The 19,865-nt window shown below is 60.6% G+C and overlaps 1 protein-coding gene across 1 annotated transcript in view; it reads left to right on the top strand.

The window, feature by feature from the left end:
- Nucleotides 1-18,011, top strand: part of SUSD4 (sushi domain containing 4) — a 45,704-nt gene extending 27,693 nt beyond the window's left edge. Inside the window, exons 3-9 of the mRNA XM_025420680.3 lie at nt 4,643-4,816; nt 6,964-7,152; nt 14,228-14,419; nt 14,978-15,122; nt 16,287-16,663; nt 16,756-16,822; nt 17,289-18,011. Of these exons, the coding sequence (XP_025276465.3) occupies nt 4,643-4,816; nt 6,964-7,152; nt 14,228-14,419; nt 14,978-15,122; nt 16,287-16,663; nt 16,756-16,822; nt 17,289-17,370 (1,226 nt within the window). The 3' untranslated portion in view covers nt 17,371-18,011. The remainder of the gene's footprint in view (nt 1-4,642; nt 4,817-6,963; nt 7,153-14,227; nt 14,420-14,977; nt 15,123-16,286; nt 16,664-16,755; nt 16,823-17,288) is intronic.
- The last annotated feature ends 1,854 nt before the right edge of the window (nt 18,012-19,865 follow it).

A 19,865-nucleotide genomic window follows, 5' to 3' on the forward strand; every position in this document is an offset into this window, starting at 1 on the left:
GATCAGCCAAGAGGGTTTTTTAAAAAATATCATGAATGTGGGACGTCTGGGTGGCTCGGTGGTTGAGCGTCTGCTTTCAGCCCAGGGCGTGACCCCGGGGTCCCAGGATCAAGTCCCACATCAGGCTCCCTGCACGGAGCCTGCCTCTCCCTTTGCCTGTGTCCCTGCCTCTCTCTAGGTGTCTCATGGATGAATAAATAAAATCTTTAAAAATGTATCCTGAATGCATGTTGAAACTTATCAAATGCTTTTTCACGTATCGAGACGATTCTGTGTTTCCCCTCTATTCTGTCCCTGTAGTGACACGGCTTGGCTGTCAATGTTGAATCAATCACCATCCAATAAGCCCAACTTACTCGTGACGTGTTTTCTTTTTTAATGTGTTGCTGGATTGTATCTGCCAATATTCATACACACGCGCCTACGTTGATGGGACGGATTGACTCAGTCTTTGTTTCACAGTCAGTAGCGCCACGCTCACTAAACAACCCTGAGTGTCCGTGTGTGACGGGAGCGATTTCCTCCTTAAATGTTTGGTGGCGTTCACGGGGAAGCCACTAGGCCTGGAGTTTTCTTGGCAGGAACGTTTTCGTTTTGAATTTGACTTATTTAATATTTGTAGGATTGTAACTCCTTTCTGCTTCTTCTTGTGTCAGTTTTGGTAAATTGTACAGTGTTTTTTGTTTGTTTGATTTTTCATTTCTGAGTTTTTGGCCTGGAGTTTGTTGTAACGTCGTATTTTGTTAATACAGGATTTGTAGCAGTGTCCCTCACGCTCACGGCCCATGTGGCGTCCACCTTTGTTCCGCGGTCACTTTCACCTGCCGGGGAATCAGTTTTAATGATTTCAAAGAACAAGCTTCTGGGGTTTGTTATCGTCTCTGACCTACGTTTCCTTGTTTTCATTAATGCTTCCTCTTTTATTTATTATTTCCTTTCCGGTACTTTCTTTGGGTTTCATTAACTGTCCTTCGTCTAACGTTTCTCGAAGGAGCCTCAGTATTCGCGTGTACCTAATCACACACCAGGATGTGTGAAAAGGAAGAATTAACAGAACTTTAAGGACAAGTCGACAGTCACAGCGGGTGCTGGAGACACTGCTCTCCCGGGATTTCGAGGACAGTCAGGAAAAACCAACCCGGATGCAGAGAAACTCCAAGCAACCTTATTAGCAAACTTGACCCGACCAACCACAGGATTCTCAGCTACTTTTCTTCTAACACCTGAATCTGTAGTTCGAGGGACGATCCGAGCTGCGGCATTTTCACTCTTCTCCATTCACAATATATATATATATTTTTTATCACTGTCACCTCTTAGACGCGCAGGTTACATACGAAGGGATTAGTTTCCAGACATGGGGGGTATTTTCTGTTACTCATTCGCATCTTAATTTCCCTGCGGCCAGAAAATGTGCTCTGTGATTCAGTGTTCGTAGCCCAAGGCTGATCGATTTTTGTGAATGTTTTGCTTAAAAGATGTCTTATAGTGCTTCCAAGTGAACAGCTGAGAACCCACAAGGAATTCCTCTCCACGGACTAAATATAAAAAGAAGTACTTTAAATAACAAAACACAAACTCCTCCCGGACGTAAGCCAGTCATGTCGCATCCCCTGCGTAAAAAGCTGTTCGGGCTGCATCACGTGGGAGTCGGGCCCAAATCCCCTGCCCGGGTCTACAGGGCCCAGTGTGATCTGGCCGCGCGCGTGTCCGTCCCCCTGCCCCCATGCTCACTGTATCTTGGACACTCACTGTCCCCGGGGCCTTTGCACCACCTGTCGCCCTCTCCGTCTCCCCTCTCCCTTCTCCCCTCTCCCTCTCCCCTCTCCCCCTCCCCTCTCACTCTGCCCTCTCCCCCTCCCCTCTCCCTTCTCCCTTCTCCCTCTCCCCTTTCTCTCTCCCCTCTCCCTCTCCCTCTCCCCCTCTCCTCTGCCCTCTCATTCTCCCTCTCCCCCCCTCCCCTCTCCCTTCTCCCCCTCCCCTCTCACTCTGCCCTCTCCCCCTCCCCTCTCCCTCTGCCCTCACCCTCTCCCCTCTCTCTTCTCCCCTCTCCCTCTCCTCTGCCCTCTCATTCTCCCTCTCCCCCCTCCCCTCTCCCTTCTCCCCCTTCCCTCTCCCCTTTCCCTCTCCCGTCACCCTCTCCCCCTCCCTCTCCCCCTCCCTCTCCCTCTCCTCTTTCCCTCTCCCCTCTCCCTCTCCCTCTGCCCACAGCCTCCTCCTCCCAGATCTGCAGGAGGCCTCTCCATTGGGCTCAGCATAATCGATGCCATCTCCTCAGGCCCATGTCCCCTCGGTCAGTCTGACGGCTGTGCACCTGCTCCCGGAGCAGCCCTCGTGCCATGTGACCGTCAGCTCACACACCTGCTGACTGTGGGTGGCCCTCCATGCGGCGTGGCAAGGGTGTGATTCCTGACCGTGCCCAGTGCCCAGCACGTCTCATACGTAAGCTGCGTGCTCAGTAGCTCAGGGGCGGAGGGACAGACGGATGGACGGGGGATAACAAGCTTTGTAGATGTGGGTGGAAACCGAATGCCGCAGAATTCTTCACAGCAAGGCTTCCAGGGCCCTGACCATGTAGACACGAGTGCTGAGCCCCGAGTGTATAATACGTGCTCGTGCTCCTGGAAACACGTTTTAGGGAGAATTGATGGCGGAAGTTGGCACTTCCAGGAAATCAGATTCGTTTTCACATATAACTGACTCTTGAAAAGCAAAGTAAACCTGGTGGGTACATGGCACGTGGCCTTAAAACCTTATCTGCTCTATTCCTGGGACCTTGCTCCGGGCTGACTAGTGTGATCAGTTAGCTTGTTCTTCGGTGTAGACGTGTGCTTGTGCCCTAACATCCCCTCTGTCACTAATTATACTAAATCCCCTGTTAAAAAGCAGGACTCAGGAGCAGCGATGGGGGGATCCCTAGAGGGGGGCGTGTGGTCCCCCAGTGCCCGTGTGTGCCCGTCTACGTGCGGTGTCACCTCTGGCCGCGCTCCCCGCACAGTCAGACACCGGCACCTCTGTTCGTAGCCCTCGGCGACGGCGTTTCTGCATTGGCCGGAAAGAATTTAAAAGTCCTTGCTGCCAGCCGGACGCACGTGAGCCTAGATTCGTGTTATGTCTGTGTGAGACTTCAGACTGGACGAAGGTCACGTGTTCATTTGGGCACTGAAAGTCCTGGCTTCCCTGTTTCCATACAGTGAGGCCGCAGTCACGTCCTGGGGCGCCCCGGGGGGGCCCTGCTCCTCGGCTCCGCCGTTGGGGCTCAGATGTCAGACATGGTGGCGATACTCCGAGCCCGGCTCCAGGCCAGCCTGCTTGTGCCACGGAGTTGGGTCCTGTCCTTTGTCCTGGGCACAGCCCCGCTGGCCTCGCAGCCAGAGCTCCAGCTGCCCATTGGCGTGTGCCGGTCCCCGTGGAGGGAGGCGCAGTGGCCTGGGCCCCTGCTGTCATGTGGCCGCCGCGGACACAGGCATCTGGTCGGGGGTTCGGTGCATCTGCATGGGTGGCCGCCGTGCGGAGGAGCCACCTCCTCGGGCAGGTGCTTCCTCCCCGCTCCATGTCCGGCCGTCCCCTCCGTCCGCTACCTGCCCCCTGCCCCGGGCTACCCCCCACCCCGAGGACCCGGGTTGGGTCTGGACAAGTTGACCAGGGAACCAGGGCGTTGGCCGTGTCACCCCGTGCCGCATGGCCCATGTACAGCCAGGGTGTTACAGACAGGTGCCCTTGGAACCGTGTTCTTATTTGCTGTGAGTAACCCCTGCCCAGCGCTACTGAAAAATGTCAGGATGTGCCCGGAGGCCCCAGGCTTCCCGCTGCCGACACCGTTTTCTGGAGCCGTTGTCGGGTTCCCTGTGGCTCCAGCCAACCCAGCCGCAGCCTCACATCAGAGCCTCCGGGACGGGGTGTGCATCCTTGAGCACAGGCGGCCGCGGCACCTTCCATCTGCTGCTCAGGCCTGGAGCGACAGGCCAGGGTTTGGGGAGCTCCAGGGCCGAGGCTCCCACCGAGAACTTCCCAACCATGTGCTGGAGTCGGGGGCTCGGGGAAGGGGGGTGCAGCCCCACGGGCCTCTCTGCTCCATGAGCACATTCCTCCCGCCCCGAGGCAGAGGCAGCGGGTGGCCCCCACGGGCTCCCTCTGCACCTAGTCCCACAGTCGCCTGAAGCTTGGCCTTGGGGTGTGAAGCGTGGGGGCCGGCGGTCAAGTTCTGTTCATGGCTGGATCCGGGCACCCGGTCTCCCCAGAACCCCCTTTCCTCTGTCCCCATGAAGCAGGTGCTGCCACTGGTCCTGGGACCCGAGCGCAGCCGTGAGTGGGGCCCGTGGACGCGGGGTAGCCCGAGGCCAGCTCTGACCACGAGCCCTTCCTGCCAGGCTCTGAACCATGACCCGGTTCTAGTTTAAATTTAAAAACTAGGGGGTCCCTGGGGGGCTCAGCGGTTTAGTGCCACCTTTGGTCCAGGGTGTGACCCCGGGGTCCCGGGATCGAGTCCCACGTCAGGCTCCCTGCACGGAGCCTGCTTCTCCCTCTGCCTGGGTCTCTGCCTCTCTCTCTCTGTGTCTCTCATGAATAAGTAAATAAAATCGTTAAAAAAAATAATAAAAATAAATTTAGAAACTAACGTGTCCCTCTTACACAATTGCAGATTGCCGCGTCCCTCAGATCGAAGATGCAGAGATCCGTAACAAGACCTACAGACGTGGGGACACGCTGACGGTTGCCTGTCACGAGGGGTTCAGGATCCGTTACCCTGACCCGTACAACATGGTTTCCTTGTGTCGTGATGACGGGACGTGGGACAACCTGCCCCTCTGTCAAGGTGGGGGCGGGGGCGTGAACTGGAGCTTGCTCCCCCGGGGCCTTGGGGGGGACGCAGGGCCCACCCCACATGCCCGTCAGGCTGCAGAAGCCGCAACCCCAGGCTCGGCGCATCGGGGCCTCCTTCACGCTAGGAAGCCAGATGGGGTCTCAGAAGGAGGCGGCCAGCGGCCAGGCAGCGGGCACTGTGACGAGCACTGCGTGTGCGACGCAAATAACAGCACGTTTATACTTATTTATACTCTTTTTGGCCACACGTTTAAGGTCGACCCCACGGAAGCTGAGCTTTCCCTAATAACGTTTTCCCTTTTTACAATGCATGAGGAGCAGGGAAAGGATCAACTTCAGATTTTATCCAAACCGCCCCGAGAACACTCATCCTCTTGCATTTTTAAAACTTGCTTGGGCCAACGGAGGGCCTGCGTGTGGAAAGAGGTCCTCGCATTCCCGCTGATTCTGGTTTTGTTTTTCGACGTGTGGCTCGGACGGAGGAGCCAGCAGCCGGGGCATAAGTGCTGCGGAGGGTGGGGGAGGGCAGGGGAGGGCAGCGGAGGGCAGGGGGCTTCCCGGGCGCAGGCGGGCTCCGTGGGGAAGGCTGACGGGCGCCGGGGTTGCCGTGCGGCCCTGCCGTGGGCAGTGAGTTACTTCGTCCTGTGAGGACTCGGGCCTCGTGGCCGCTTTGCCGAAACCAAGGCCTGGGTGGGGAGGACAGAGGGCGCCCAGGGGCCCCCACCCGCGCGCCTCTCTGCGGAGAGCATTGGTGCCGGGTGTGTGGCCTGCGACAGGCCGCCCTTCAGGGCGCACGAGACTCGGGGGCACTTCCCGGGACACCCCCGCCCCCTCCGAGCCCGTCCTCCTCGGTCTCTGCGGGCTCGTCTGTCCCAGTTATTCCGTGACAGATGCCCGATGCGGTGCCCTCCTCCAGGTCCCCGTGGCCTTCCCGCCGCGCCCCGCACTCGGACCTCAGAGCGTCGCCAAACAGCCGGGGCCTGCAGCCCACAGCCACCTCCTGCCCCCTCGGGCCCTCTGCCCCCACGGCCGCTGCCCCGGCCCGCACCCTGGCTGCCCACCCTGCCCAGCACGGGCCTGAGGACCTGGCGGCCGACCCCACAAGCCTTCGACTGACACCTCGTCCCCAGGCACCCGCAGATCCGGGGCCGGAGCCCGAGGCACTGGCTCTCCATCGCCTCGAGGTGCAAATAGGAATCATGGGGACGCTTTTCCGCTGCTGTGTTCGGGTCGGGCCGTCTCCCGCCAACGAGCATCCTCCCTTGTCTGACTTGCTGCCCGAGGGATGACCGCCCGACTCCTTGGGGCGGCGGCGGGGGCTGGCGCTGTTTGGGGCCCCTGTCCGGGGCACCTGGTGTTTTGGGGAGCGGCTGTCCACCACAGGCCAGACTATTTTATTCAGGGGGAGCCAGCTTCCCCTTGTGGGCGGCCGAGAACCTTGGTCCCACTCAGTGGAGCGGTGCTCGGGGGCTCCGATGCGCTCCCTGTGTTTTCCAGTTGTGGGTTCTGCTCTCCCAGTCTCCCTCTGCTCCCGACTTCGCTTTTGCCGCGGACACGGTCAGTGTTCAGCCCCGAGGTTAGACTTAGGGCCGTGGAGACGGGACGTGGCTGTGTGGCTCCCATGTTCACCCCCTGCGTGGGTGGTCTGGGTGGCGGAGGCTCCTGGGCCTCCCCGATGCAGATGCTGCACCCGAGCACTGACTGCCTCATGGGGTGCTCGGTGCTTAGACCCCCGGCACCACCCGCGTGCCTGGAGGGGCAGGGCCTTCCGCCTGCGTCACTCACACGCAGTTCTCAGGGGGCACCAGCTCCTGCAGGGCTTTAGGGATGGCAGGGAGCCCAGGCAGGTGCAGAGCCCAGGGTGATTCTAGGGTGACTGGAGGCTGCAGCCCCTGGCCAGGGCTCCCGCGTCCTAGGTCCTAGATCCTAGATCCTAGCTACGCCCTCCCTCCTGACCTCCCGGCTCTGCGCAGCTTGCAAGGTTTGCAACCAGGAGAGTGAACACATGCATCGTGATGGAACGGGAGGCAGACGGGGTGTCCGCGTGCTGAGCCAAGCAGGGCGACCGCAGGGCCAGGGCGTCTGGGCCCCGGATGCACAGAGGTGACCCAGTGGGACGGCCCCCCTCTCCCCCCACAGGCTGCCTGAGACCCCTGGCCTCTTCCAACGGCTACGTGAATGTCTCCGACTTGCAGACCTCCTTCCCGGTGGGGACGGTCATCTCCTACCACTGCTTCCCCGGATTCAAGCTGGAGGGGGCCGAGTCCCTCGAGTGCTTGCACAGCCTCCTCTGGTCATCCAGCCCACCCCGGTGCCTTGCTCTGGAAGGTAACACGCCTTGGGGCCTGGGCGGGTGAGTCTCGGCCTGAGGAAGTGGGCGTTTCAAGGGGAGGGAAGGGCCGAGAGTTAGGGGCAGCCTTCGCTCTCGCCACCTGCGCGCACAGGTCCCACGGGTCCCACGGGGCCCGGCAGAGGCAGCACCTAGGACCAGCCGGAAACCCGGCCTCAAGGGGATCACGAGCCAAGTTCCCAGCATCAAAGGTTAAGCGGCAAACTATTGCCAGAAGAAGTGAAACGTCCTCAAAAACCAATTTTCTCCACGCTACGTGGAAACAGATCTTACCGCGGCGTCGTTAGTCTCAGCCCTCGTGTCGTCGCATCCGGGCGTCTCCCGCTTTCTGTGCGGTTTCCGCCGGGCTGTGGCGATGAGCCTGGAGCCGGGTCGCTGGCCTCCCTCCTCTAAACGCTGCACAGGCCTTAGCTCGTGCTCGGAAGTCACCCCGTGTCAGGTCCGCGGCTCAGACTTGGCTGCGCGGCCGGCCTGTCACCTGCCCCGCCCCGGGACCCTGACCCTCAGGGTGTGCCCCCCCTCCCCCCCGGCCCAGGGTGCAGGCAGATCCTCAGGGCCTGGGGGCCTCCTGCCCCGGAGCCAGAGCTGGGCTCAGGGTCGGTGTTGTGGGTCGGACTCCGTCAGTCTGAGACGCCTGCTTTAAGGCCTCGTCAGGTCCGGGTTAAAGGTTTTTCAAGCGGTCACCTTGTGACAAGCGGCGTTTGGAGCTTGCAGAGCTGCTCGTGGAGCCTCCGAGGACACCGTGAACACAGTTAGACAGACCCGTGCGTCGGGGCAGCGGGTGGAGGCGCAGGCAGCGAGCTGGGGGCGTCCCCGTCCCTGCGGGGGGCCGTAGCCCCGGGTGACCCAGGCGGCCCAGGCCCGGAAGGCTACGGAGGCCTTTCTCCGGGCTCTGTTGTGGGTGCGTTTAAAGAGTCCGTGTGTTTGAGAGATTGTGCAGGAGAGTGGGAGAGCCCGGGCAGGGGGGCAGCAGCGAGGGGTACAGGCACCCCGGACCCCAGGGTCAAGACCCGGAGCCCCTGGGTGCCCTGTGTGTGTAAACCGTTGTCCCAGCTCCGTTCCCCCTGCACGGCCCCCAGCGACCGGTGGAGCTGCCAGTGAGAGCCCCCCGAGACCTGCCGAGAGCCGGGGGGTCACCGGTGCAGGGCCCCCGCATCATGGGCCAGCCAGGCTCGTGTCGGCGGCTCTGCGAGCTCTGCGGCCCAGTGGGAGCAGCGGGACCCGCTCCTGCCGCGTGTTAGAGAGCCAGCCAGTTTTGAAAGAATTAACACCCAGGAAGGGATTCGTTGTTGTAGACGAGCCGGTCTGCCTCCGGGGCCCCCAGGAGGAGCGTGCGGCCAAGGCGGGCCCCTCTCCGCCGCCACAGGAGAGCCGGCCAGCGTGACGTCCCGGGGTCAGTGCAGCCTGTCCGACCCCCCACCTCTGGCTCAGGGCTCCCTCTGCCACACGGCGCCTCTCATCCGCGGTGGGCCGCAGGGCGGTCTGCGGGCTCAGCCTCCTCCAGGGCGGCATTGGCTGGCAGCGGCCAGGCTCACAGGTGGGCAGGCCCGGAAGGGATGCCCAGCCTCGTGAAGGGGTCTGTACTTTGGGAGGAGAAGCTCTGGCAGCTTCACCCAAGGTGGTCGGGTCCCGGTGCCCGCACACTTGTCCCGAGGGTGGACAGTCCTGGAGCATGTGCTCCCGGCAGCGGTGTTGAGGGAGGCGATACTGCACCCGAAATCATGAAGCCTTGCTCCATCATTTAGAAATAGACGTGGACATATGAATATACCCGGAAGTGGCGCCTCGGGGTCTGCCTCCAGCCCGGCCCGCGTGGGCCTCCGCCTTGCACCCAGTGCCGCTGACCTGTCTGTGCTCCCTTCTGTCCCCCCACCCCCGCGAGGCATCCATCCCCCTCTGTCTCTTTCACGCACACACACGGAATCCAATAAATCTTTAGGATCAAAACAACCCCCAAACCTTTAACAGCGAATATGGGCATTTTCCCAGTGCTGAGGACTGGGTTTATGTCGCTGGTGGTGTTGACTGAACAGCTGCTAGGCACAGAGCAGCACCAGACTGGACACTGGGGAATTACAAAGAGAGTAACAGTCATAATCCATTACCCCGAAGGGCCTACACTCTACTGGGAAGAAGCAGATGCCAAGTCCCGCGCTCTAGAGACCAGCATCGCTGCTGATGGCACCTGAGTTGGCGTGCAGCTGCCTTTACCAAGGGGCACATAGTGTTTATAACCTTGGGAAGGTGGAAGGACCATTCTCGTAGGTGATACCACGATCGTAAAATGAAAATTTCCACCTGGGGTTTGCTGGAGTTTTATTTCTTTCTCCCAGAGACCAGACAGAAGCATGTTTTCTATCTCCACTTGAGCTTTGGGAGGAAAGGAGTCTGAACATCTCACTCATACGGACGGCTGTGCGTTTTGAAGCTCTCTAGGGCCCGTTAGCCTAGGCCGCGTGGCTCAGGGTGAGGATGCAGCTCAGTGGTTTGAAGGATAGGAACACGGAAGGACGTCTAGGGGCGTAAGGATAAGCATGTGAATCACCTGTGTAACAATACTTGCAGGGGGACCGCATGCCCTCCTTGGGGCTACAAGGGATCCGGGTCATAGAGGCTGCAGAGAAGGGCTCTCTCTCTACCTGGAGAAGAACCATCGAGAGCCTGAAGTAGCCAGAACATTCTCACAGTCAGGTTCTCAGATGCCTGGGGAGTAGCTCGGGGTGGTGGGAATCTTGTGGCAGGCATTTGTGGGAGCAGGTTAACCACAGAGGTCACAGGTCTGCATTGTTGAGGCAAGTAGCGAGCACTGGGAGGATGGAGGGGTGAAGCTCAGACTTGGACCTGGGGATCCTTGGTTGTGATGCCTCCTTCCACACTCAAAAACTCTTTGGTCTACCACTGTGAAGTTAGAGGCCTAGATCCTTTAACCAGAAGTCCTTCTTTCAGTAAATATCATGGAAAAAGATGGGTTCGAATCTAGAAAGGACCAAGTTCTGCAGTGCCATCCAGGGGACACCTCCATATCGCCTGGTCCAGAGACCAGCAAGGGTTATGATTGTGGCCACAGAGGACTGTATGTATTTGCACACTTTAAAAGCTGTTGCCTGGGGGACTGGCTTCCAGTGAGCCTAAAGCAAGGTACTACATGAGATCCTTCCTCTGGGAATACTGACAGGTCTTGGCACACCTTCAACGGGAGCATATCACCAATAAATCAGGCAGTTCAAACAATCACAAAGGCTCCAGAGACAACCAAGGGCTAGGGCAGGGTGAATGAGAAGTTTCATTGCCTCCAAATGTCACTCCTTCAAGCGTGAGAGAAGTAACTGTTGGGCCTAACACGTAGAAACAAACACAAAGCGTCAAGCAAAATGAAGACACAAAGAAATGTGTTTCAAATGAAAAAGCAAGACGAAACCTCAGAAAAAGATCTTAATGGTAACAGGGATAAGTAATCTTCCTTGCAAAGAATTCAAAGTCATGGTCACAGAGATACTCATCAAATTCAGAAGAAGACGGAAGGAACACAGCGAAAGACAAAAAACAATAAAGTACCAAACAGAAGTCACAGAGCCCGAGAATGCAAAAACTGAAGAGAGAAATACACCAGGGGGGCTCAACCACCGATGAAACAGAAGAATAGGTCAGGGAGCTGGAAGACAAAGCAATGGAACCCACCCAGACAGAGCAGTAAAGAGAAAAAAAAGGGTTTCACAGATGAAGATGACATAAGGGACCTCTGGGACAACGTTGAGTGGAATGACATTCGCATTCCAGGGGTCCCAGAAGGAGGGGGGGCAGGAAAATTATTTGCAGAAGTAATGGCCAAAAATTTCCTTAATCTGGGAAGGAAACAGACATCCACATCCAGGAAACCCAGGGAGGGCCAAATTAGACGAATCGAAAGAGATCCACACCAAGATACATTATAATTAAAATGTCGAAAGTTAGAGAATCTCTAAAGCAGCAAGAGAGAAACGACTTATTACATGGAAGGTAAACCCACAGGCTCTCAGCTCATTTCTCAGCAGAAACTCTGCAAGGCAGGAGGGAGCAGCAGGATGCATTCGAAGTGCCGAGGGGAGAAAACCGCCAACCAAAAATACGCTCCCCCGTGAGGTCATCATTCAGAATCAGAGGAGAGGGGGATCCTTGGGTAGCTGAGTGGCTTAGAGCCTGCCTCCGGTCCAGGGCATGATCCTGGAGTCCCGGGATTAAGTCCCACATCGGGCTCCCTGCATGGAGCCTGCTTCTCCCTCTGCTTGTGTCTCTGCCTCTCTCTGTGTCTCTTATGAATAAATAAATAAAATCTTTAAAAAAAAAAGAATCAGAGGAGAGAGAAACAGTTTTCTAGACAAAAGCTGAAGGAATTCATCGCTACTAAACTGGCCTTAAAGAAATGTAACAGGACATCTTTAAGCTGAAAAGAAATGTGGCTAATTAATAACAAAAAAATATGGAAGTAAAAAACCTCACTTGAAAGGATAGTCAAGGAAGCAGCTTAGTCACTTATAAAGCTAATTTTTAAAGTTAAAAGACAAAACTAGCAAAATTAACTATAACTACATTGATTAGTTTGGGGGCACATAAAAAGATGTAAAATGTGACAGAGAAGATAAACTGGAGTAAAAATGTAGTGTTTTTGAATGCATTCAAATTAAGTTTAAAAAAAGTTTAAAAAAAGTAAATAAATTAATTAAATTAAAAAATTAAAAATTAAAAAATTAAAAAAAACAGGGGATCCCTGGGTGGCTCAGCGGTTTAGCGTCTGCCTTTGGCGCAGGGCGGGATCCTGGATTCCCGGGATCGAGTCTCGCGTCGGGCTCCCTGCATGGAGTCTGCTTCTCCCTCCTCCTGTGTCTCTGCCTCTCAGTCTCTCTCTCTCTATGTCTATCATAAATAAATAAATCTTTTTAAAAAATAAACAAAAACAAAGTAAAAAAAAATTAAGTTGCTACGATCTTAGGATAGACTGTTTCCAATATGGGATGATGTATGTGAACCTCACGGTAACCGCAAAGCTAGAATGTATAGTAAAGGCACAGAGGAAAATGAGAATGGGATCCAAACCCAACACTGAAGACGGTTATCAAACCACAAGGGAGGAGAGAAAGAGACGAAAGGAACAGAGGAACTACGGAGCAGCCAGGAAGCAAGGAACAAACTGGCAATAAGTAGACGCCTGTTGATAATTACTCTTAGTGTAAATGGACTAAATTCTCCAGTCAGAAGACAGGGAGTGGCTGGGTGGGTTGAAGCAAGAGGCTTGCGTCTCTGCTGCCTACAGAGGACTCACTTCAGAAGTAAGGACAGAGATGGGAAGGGAAGGGATGGAAAGACATCCCGTGCCATGGAAGTGAGCAGAAGGGGGCAGCCCGGGTGGCTCAACAGTTTAGCGCTGCCTTCAGCCCGGGGCCTGATTCTGGATTCCCGGGATCGAGTCCCACGTCAGGCTCCCTGCATGGAGCCTGCATCTCCCTCTGCCTGTCCCTCTGTTCGTGCATGCTCTCTGTCTCTGTCTCTCTCTCTCTCTGTTAAATAAATAAATAAAATCTTTTTTAAAAAAAGATTTTATTTATTTATTTATTCATGATAGACACACAGAGAGACAGAGAGAGAGAGAGAGGCAGAGACACAGGCAGAGGGACACGCAGGCTCCATGCAGGGAGCCCGACGCGGGCTCCCAGGACTCTGGGGTCACACCCTGGGCCGAAGGCAGATGCTCCACCACTGAACCACCTGGGTGTCCCTCAAAGATTTAATACCTGTTCTCAACTCTTCCAAAAAACGTGAAGAGGAGGAGATGCTTCCAAACTTGTCTTACGAGGCCCATGTTCCCCGCATCCCAAAACCAGACGAGGGCGTGGCAGGCCAGTGTCCCTGGTGCCCGGTCACGTGCGAACCCTCATCACAGTATCAGCCCGCTGATCCGGGCCACCCGGGGGCTCAGGAGAGGGCGCTCAGCATCCCTCAGCATCAGGGAGACGCAAACCAGAAGCGCTGTGAGATCCCAGCTCGCACCTGTCACAGTGGCTCGAATCGAGGCCAAGAGACCCCAGGAGGAGAGGACGCAGAGCCAGGGAACATCTTACCTGCTGGTGGGCACGTGGGCCGCCACAGCTGCTGCGGGGAAGTGGGGACGGGCCTCGAGAAGCTGGAGACAGGGCTGCCCTGCGACCCTGTGACCCTGTGATCTCGCGACTGGGTATTTACCCAAAACAAGTGAAACCACTGATCCGAAGGGACACGGGCGCCCGTGTTGGCGGCAGCGCTACCCACAGCAGCCGAGGTCCGGGAGTGGCCCGGGGCGCACCGGGGGGTAAACGGATGAGGAAGAAGTGGTGCAAACGCGCAGGATGTTGCTCGCCGTGGGGTTAGGAATGAGGTCGTGCCATTTGCGACGACGTGGGTGGACCCCGAGGGTGCGGTGCTGAGTGAGGCGTCAGCAGCAGATACCGCGTGACTTCACTCCAACGTGGGACCTAACAAAACAGAAACGAGCCCCAGGGCCGCGGATTCAGGGCATGTGTGGGTGGTTGGCAGAGGTGAGGCAGGACGGAGACGTAAGACCTGGTGGTGCTCTGAGTCTTGGGCACCTTTGAGCATCGCTGACCCATCTGCGGCCTGAGACGAAACCAAAAAGGAAGTTTCTCCCCCTGAAATGTCAGAACCGCAGGTGGGAAGCACCCGGGACCAGGCTTCCGTCCGGGGGTGGGGGACTGGGCCGCGGTCGCGGGCTCCTCCTGCCGTCGCCGGCTCCGGGTCTGCATGCACCCTGCAGCACCCGTACCTCGGGCGTGGGCTGAACCCCGGGGGCGCCAGCTTCACAAGGCGGCCTGTCCCCACGGCAGCTCGTGCGGCGGTTAAACAGGCCTCGGCCGTGTGAGCAGCTCCCGGCCCGGTGGCCTGGGGCTGCGTGGGGCCTGCCGTGCTCCCCGGGCGGCAGCGGGTGCGCCGAGGGAGGGGCTGCCCCGGGCATGGGTGCACCTTCCGGCCGGGGCTGTGACCCCGGGTGACCTTCTGAGGTGGCCGCTCCCTCCCCTGCTGCCCCAGTGTGTCCGCTGCCCCCCACGGTGAGTCACGGCGACTTCATCTGCCACCCGCGGCCTTGCGAGCGCTACAGCCACGGGACCGTGCTGGAGTTCTACTGCGACCCTGGCTACAGCCTCACCAGCGACTACAAGTACATCACCTGCCAGTACGGGGAGTGGTTTCCTTCCTACCAGGTCTACTGCATCAAGTCAGGTGAGCCCGGGCGGGGACCTGGGACACAGAGCGGGGCCCCTGCCCCTGCACCTGTACCACCTGCAACCGCCAAGTCCGGTGCAGCTGGCCCTGCCCACTTGCCCTGCAGCCCCTGACAAGGCAGTGGTGACCCCTGAGCCCTCTGCCCCTCGCCACCGTCTGTGGGGACCTGCGTGTTGATGTGGCACCTGGAGGCCCTGGGGCGGCCTGGGCCCGAGGGCTGGGACCCCCGCTGGCAGGTGCACTGGGGATGAGGGGCTCTGAGTGCTCATCCCCTTACCACCCCCCCGTTCCTCAGCACAGCCAAGCACCCCAGGCCACTCCCCCGCCCTGCAGGGCACAGCACCCCAGGGAGTGGACCCCGTCCCCCCCAGAGAAGCGGGTGTGTTTCCATGCACCGTGCGGAGCGGGTGCGGGTCCTGATGGCGAGAAGCTCCAGCCTCTCAGGGCCCTGGGGCACGGGACGGGCATCTCCTCGCCTGATCCACCCAGCACCGAGCCGCGGCTGTCCCACACGGCCGTCCCAGGGTGAGGGCCTCACCCCCCGCCCCCCCACAGAGCAAACGTGGCCCAGCCCCCACGAGACCCTCCTGACCACGTGGAAGATCGTGGCGTTCACGGCGACCAGCGTGCTGCTGGTGCTGCTGCTCGTCATCCTGGCCAGGATGTTCCAGACCAAGTTCAAGACCCACTTTCCCACCAGGTGCGCAGCGGGCGGGTGCCTGGGGGGCTCCGAGCGGCTGGTGGGGGAGGTGCTGAGGGCATGCAGGCGGGTCAGGTGGGTGGGTGGGGGGCACAGGGCACGGGGTGCGGGGTTCAGGGCGCTGCTGCACGGGCGCCACCTCCTCCTCACCTACCGGCGAGCCCCTGCAGAAGGGCTCAGGCCCTGTTCCCGTCACCCTCACACATGTGGGGCTCACGGGGAGTATGAGAGGTTCTGGGAACGCATGAAGAGACAGGGCGAAGGTGCAAGACCCAGGAGAGGTTCACACACCTGCCAGGGACGTGCTGGGAAGGAGGGGGGCTGGGGAGGGGGTGGGAGGGGCAGGACCTTCATGCCCCCCCCCCCCCCCCCCCCCCCCCGGCGCACCCTGTGCTGACGCCTCCGACCTCCCCGGGGTCCTCACGGAAGAGGAGGAGCATCAGGGCCTCTGGCACGAGGCCTTGGCTGCTCATTGGCCCGAGAACCAGGTGGGGGAGGGGGCGGGCGCTGGCGGGCTCAGGGGCTGCTGCGTGTCCTCAGGCTCCGACCCGTGTGGGCCTCCCCGTGACACCTCGAGCTTCGGAAAGGACCCGTGTCAGCCCAGCGGGGCCGGCCACTCTGGAAACGGGGTGCTGGTGTTGGGAGTGGACGAGGCCCACGGCGAGGCATGCATGTGGGGCAGCCCCTTCCCTGGACCCCCCCCCCCCACCCTCCCGGCCTCAGATCGCCCTCAGGTCGTGGCAGGTGGAAGCGCCGACCTTCCGTCCCCCTGCTGCGCGGCCTCCCGTTGCAACCTCTTGGCCAGCACCGCGCTCCATCCTGGTAGTGACGGGGCTGCAGGAGGGCCCGGGGTCACGGCGGGGCTTGCAAACACCGAGCCCCCAGTCCTCCCCGGGCGACCTCATCCCCCAGATGCTCCCGGGCTCCAGCTCACCAGCTCCCGCCCCACGTTATCCTCCCAGGGACACTGGGGGTGCAGGACCCAACACGGAGGAGGGACGCCGCCTGCCTGCCGAGCGTGGCCACCGTGCTCAGTGCCCCGGCCGCCAGAGGAGCCCCTTCCCCTGTGGGCCCTGGGGACCTGGCCCTGGGGACCTCACCTTGGGGACCTCGCCCTGGGGTGGCCAGCTCCCTCACCTGTGGGTGCTGCTTCTCTTTACACAGGGGACCTCCCCGGAGCTCCAGCAGCGACCCAGACTTCGTCGTGGTGGACGGGGTGCCGGTCATGCTTCCGTCCTACGACGAGGCTGTGAGCGGAGGGTTGGGGGCCTCGGGCCCCGGGTACCTGGCCGCCGTGGGCCGGGGCTGCCCTTTGCCTGTGGACGACCAGAGCCCCCCCGCATACCCCGGCTCAGGGGACACGGACACGGGCCCGGGGGCGTCCGAACCCTGTGACAGCGGCTCGGGCCCTTCCGAGCTGCTCCAGAGTCCGTACCCGCCTTCCGGGGGCCACGGGGGCCCACGCTCCGGCAGCGTGGACACGGGTGCTGGCTCGGTGGGAGAGGCGGCGTCCACTAGCCTGGGCATCGACATCACAGACGGTGAGTATTTGCCCCCCGCTCCTTCCGCGCCTGAACCTCTCGCCGCTCCCCCCGCGGGTGAGGACACGGGTGAGGCCGCCCCGTCCCCGCAGTGAGCCCGGAGCTGAGATTTCAGGAGGCGCCACGGCGGCCAGAGCAGGGGGGCTGCGGAGCATCCAGGTGAGGCAGGGTGCCCTCGGGGGGCTCGGGGCACGCTCGGAGATGGGGTCCCCGCGCACCCGCAGGAGACGGCCCTGGAGATGCCGTGGGCACGCGGGGCGCTGCCGGCAGGTGGGGAGTAACAGGTGTGCGCCTGGCGCAGGAAGGGCCGCTCCGGCTCGCGGCGGAGAGGGACCAGGGTGGTGCCGGGGGGCTCCCCACCTGCCCGCCCGCCTGCCCGCGACTCTGCCTTCGTCCGGCTTGAACCCGAGGGCGCGGGCCTAAGTGTTCCCGGTCCATCTGCCCCGAGTCAGATGAGAGATTTCCCAGCAGAGCCTGGCGCGGGGGAGCCGCTGCGTGATTATTGTCGCACGTGCGGAACCGGACGACGTCTTCTGCTCCCGGGCGACGCGGACTGTATTCGTGTCCCCGAAGTGCCAAGGCCTGGTCCTCGCAGCTGAGCAGGTGACCGTCTCTCCCTCCACAGAGATCCCGCTGATGGAAGACGACCCGTAGCCAGCAGAGCCGCGAGGACCCCCACCCTCCGGGGACCGAGCACCTGCGAGTGAGGCCCAGGGGCACGGAGCAGGGGCGCGGGGTCTGCAGCTCCGTGCCCGGGACCAAGATGCGCCCCCACTCCTGGCCCGGCTCTGCGGCTGGCACGTGCTGGCGGCGGTTCCCACGACCTCGCGGGCAGTGGGTGCCGAGGGGCCTGGCGCTCCCGGGGGGGCTCCATTCACCTCCGCTGAATCCGCACCCGGGACTTGAGCTGAGGGCACCTCCCGCCGCCCCCACGTCCCTCGCCGATTCGCCCCGTGTCTGCTCCCTGCGGCGCGGCCTCCGTGCGAACGGCTCCGGGCGCCCGGGCGCAGGCCCGTCCCCTGGACGCGGTACTCGATGGTGGGGCGCGGGCCGACCGTTCCCAAGTGCGGTTCCTCTGAGCCTGCCTTTGCCGAAACCCGGTCGGAATCCGTGTCGTGGGCCCAACGGCACGCGGACCGGGCTCCTGTCTCCTGACGTTGTGGGCGCTTGGCCGTGCTCGGATGCGGCCCGGCAGAGACGGCCACAGGCACCGTGTCCGGCGTCCGTCACGCGAGCCCCGCCGGTCGCCTGCTACCCCACCCCCAGAATGCAGCCATACGTTTATTTTCCAAAACAGAAATTGTTTCTGTAAACGTGCTCCTCCTCCAAATAAAGTATGAGGCTGGAATCGTTTTCTTTCCGTTCTGTCCGCAGAGTCCACAGGCCGGCCCCCGGCCCAGATGGCCCCCCTCCCGCTCCAGGGCCACGGGCTCCTGCCGCATGGACTCCCTGGGCTCCCCGGGGGCTGTTCCCGAGGAACAGATTGATGAGAATGTTTCCCGAGTCCTGAAATCTCCTCAAATACACGCTGAGTCGCCTGCAGAGTCTGATTTGCTGGCGCGGGGTCTCCACAGCCCCCCTCCCCTGGCCCGAGCCCAGCAGCTGCACAAGTCTGCCTCCTGCTCCTCGGCCACCCCGCAGGCCGCGGCCTGAGCAGCACCCCTGAGGTGGATGCAGGGGCTCAGCGGCCACGGCCTGCAGGGTGCAGACGCCCTCCGGCTCCCCCCGCCCCAGGACTGGGTCCCCACGGGGCAGCGCCAGGGTTCAGCATGGCTCCGCCACAGCCGCCTCCTGGCTTCCAATCCGGGCTGTGCGTCTGGACGCGGGTTGCCTCCTGGGGCCTCCATCCCCGAGGCGGAAACGAGAGAGGTGCCCCCCACCCCCCACCCCCGTCCTGGCCTCGGTCGCTGGCCCGCGGTGAGGAGGACAGTTACCTCCGGGCATGCTCCCTGCACCCGGCAGGCCTCACCCCTCCCGCCGAGCGTGAGTCAGGGCATCATGGGGGGAATTTGCAGGCGCCGTGCACCTGCCGGCGTCCCCGCGGCCCCCAAGGATGGCGGCGGCGGACCCTGCATGGGCGGCCCTGGCACGTGGGCAGGTGCCCCTCCCCGGCTTCTATGTCGGGCCCTCTGGGCAGAGAGAAGTGTCCGCCCCTCTGCTCCAGAAGCTTCTGCTCAGGGAGGGCGGGCGACCTCCTTCCCCGAGACTGCAGGCCCTGCAGCGCCCCCCGCTGGTGTAGTCTCTCCAGGATTTAAAGCACGAAAAAAAAAATATATATAAATATAAATAAATAAATAATAAAATAAAATAAATAAAATAAAATAAATAATAAAATAAAATAAAATAAAATAAAATAAAATAAAATAAAATAAAATAAAATAAATAAAGCACGGGCATCCCCACCTACCCAGGGCAGCGAAGGCCAGGCCCACACTCAAGGCGCCGGGTCCAGGGGTCCAGCCACCGCGCAGGGCCGGGAAGGGAGAAGCCCCGCATCCACCACCCCCTCCCTCCGTCCCCGAACCCGTGGCCACCGCCGGCTCCTCCCACCCCACAGCGCGGCCTTCGCAGAGGCCGGAAGCTGACGATGCGGCCTTGTCACTGAGCAGCACACGTGGAGGCTTTTGCAGGAGGAGGACCGGCCAGAAACTAGAAAGCTCCAGGACTCGGGGGACATCCCGCCAGGGGGATGGAGAAGGCGAGAGGTCAGGGGGGCTGTGACCCGGGTCCCCTCCCTGCCCCCCCCACTCCAGGGTCAGGTGAGCGACACCTGACACCTGCTGTCCTAAAGCTGAGGGCCACAGCACAGGTTTCAGGAAGTGAGTGGGTGCGTGTGACCTGATGGGACCCAAGGGAATCCGGGCCTCGAGAGGAGGACACGTTGAGGCGCAAGCTGCTGGCCTGCGGTTCCCAACGGGAGGCAGAGCCCGCCCCGGGGTTGCACACCCTTCCACCTGCCAGGAGGCAGCGCCCCGGGGCCTGGGCAGCTCACCCCGGTGCATCCTCCCGGAGATCCCAGACAACAGAGCACGCCCTGCGCCCTCCGCCCCACAGCATCTGGGGCAAAGCCATAAAGAATGAGGTTAGTCTGGCCTGACTGGTTCTTCCTCCCAGACCTTCCCCCCAGCCCGGGTGCCCTCCCACCCACGGCCACGGCCCTGCCCTACCCACCTGGTGTGGGCGTGGCCGGAGGACCTCATGG

Source organism: Canis lupus, chromosome 38 (genome assembly GCF_003254725.2).
Source record: "Canis lupus dingo isolate Sandy chromosome 38, ASM325472v2, whole genome shotgun sequence".
NCBI classification, from domain to species: domain Eukaryota; kingdom Metazoa; phylum Chordata; class Mammalia; order Carnivora; family Canidae; genus Canis; species Canis lupus.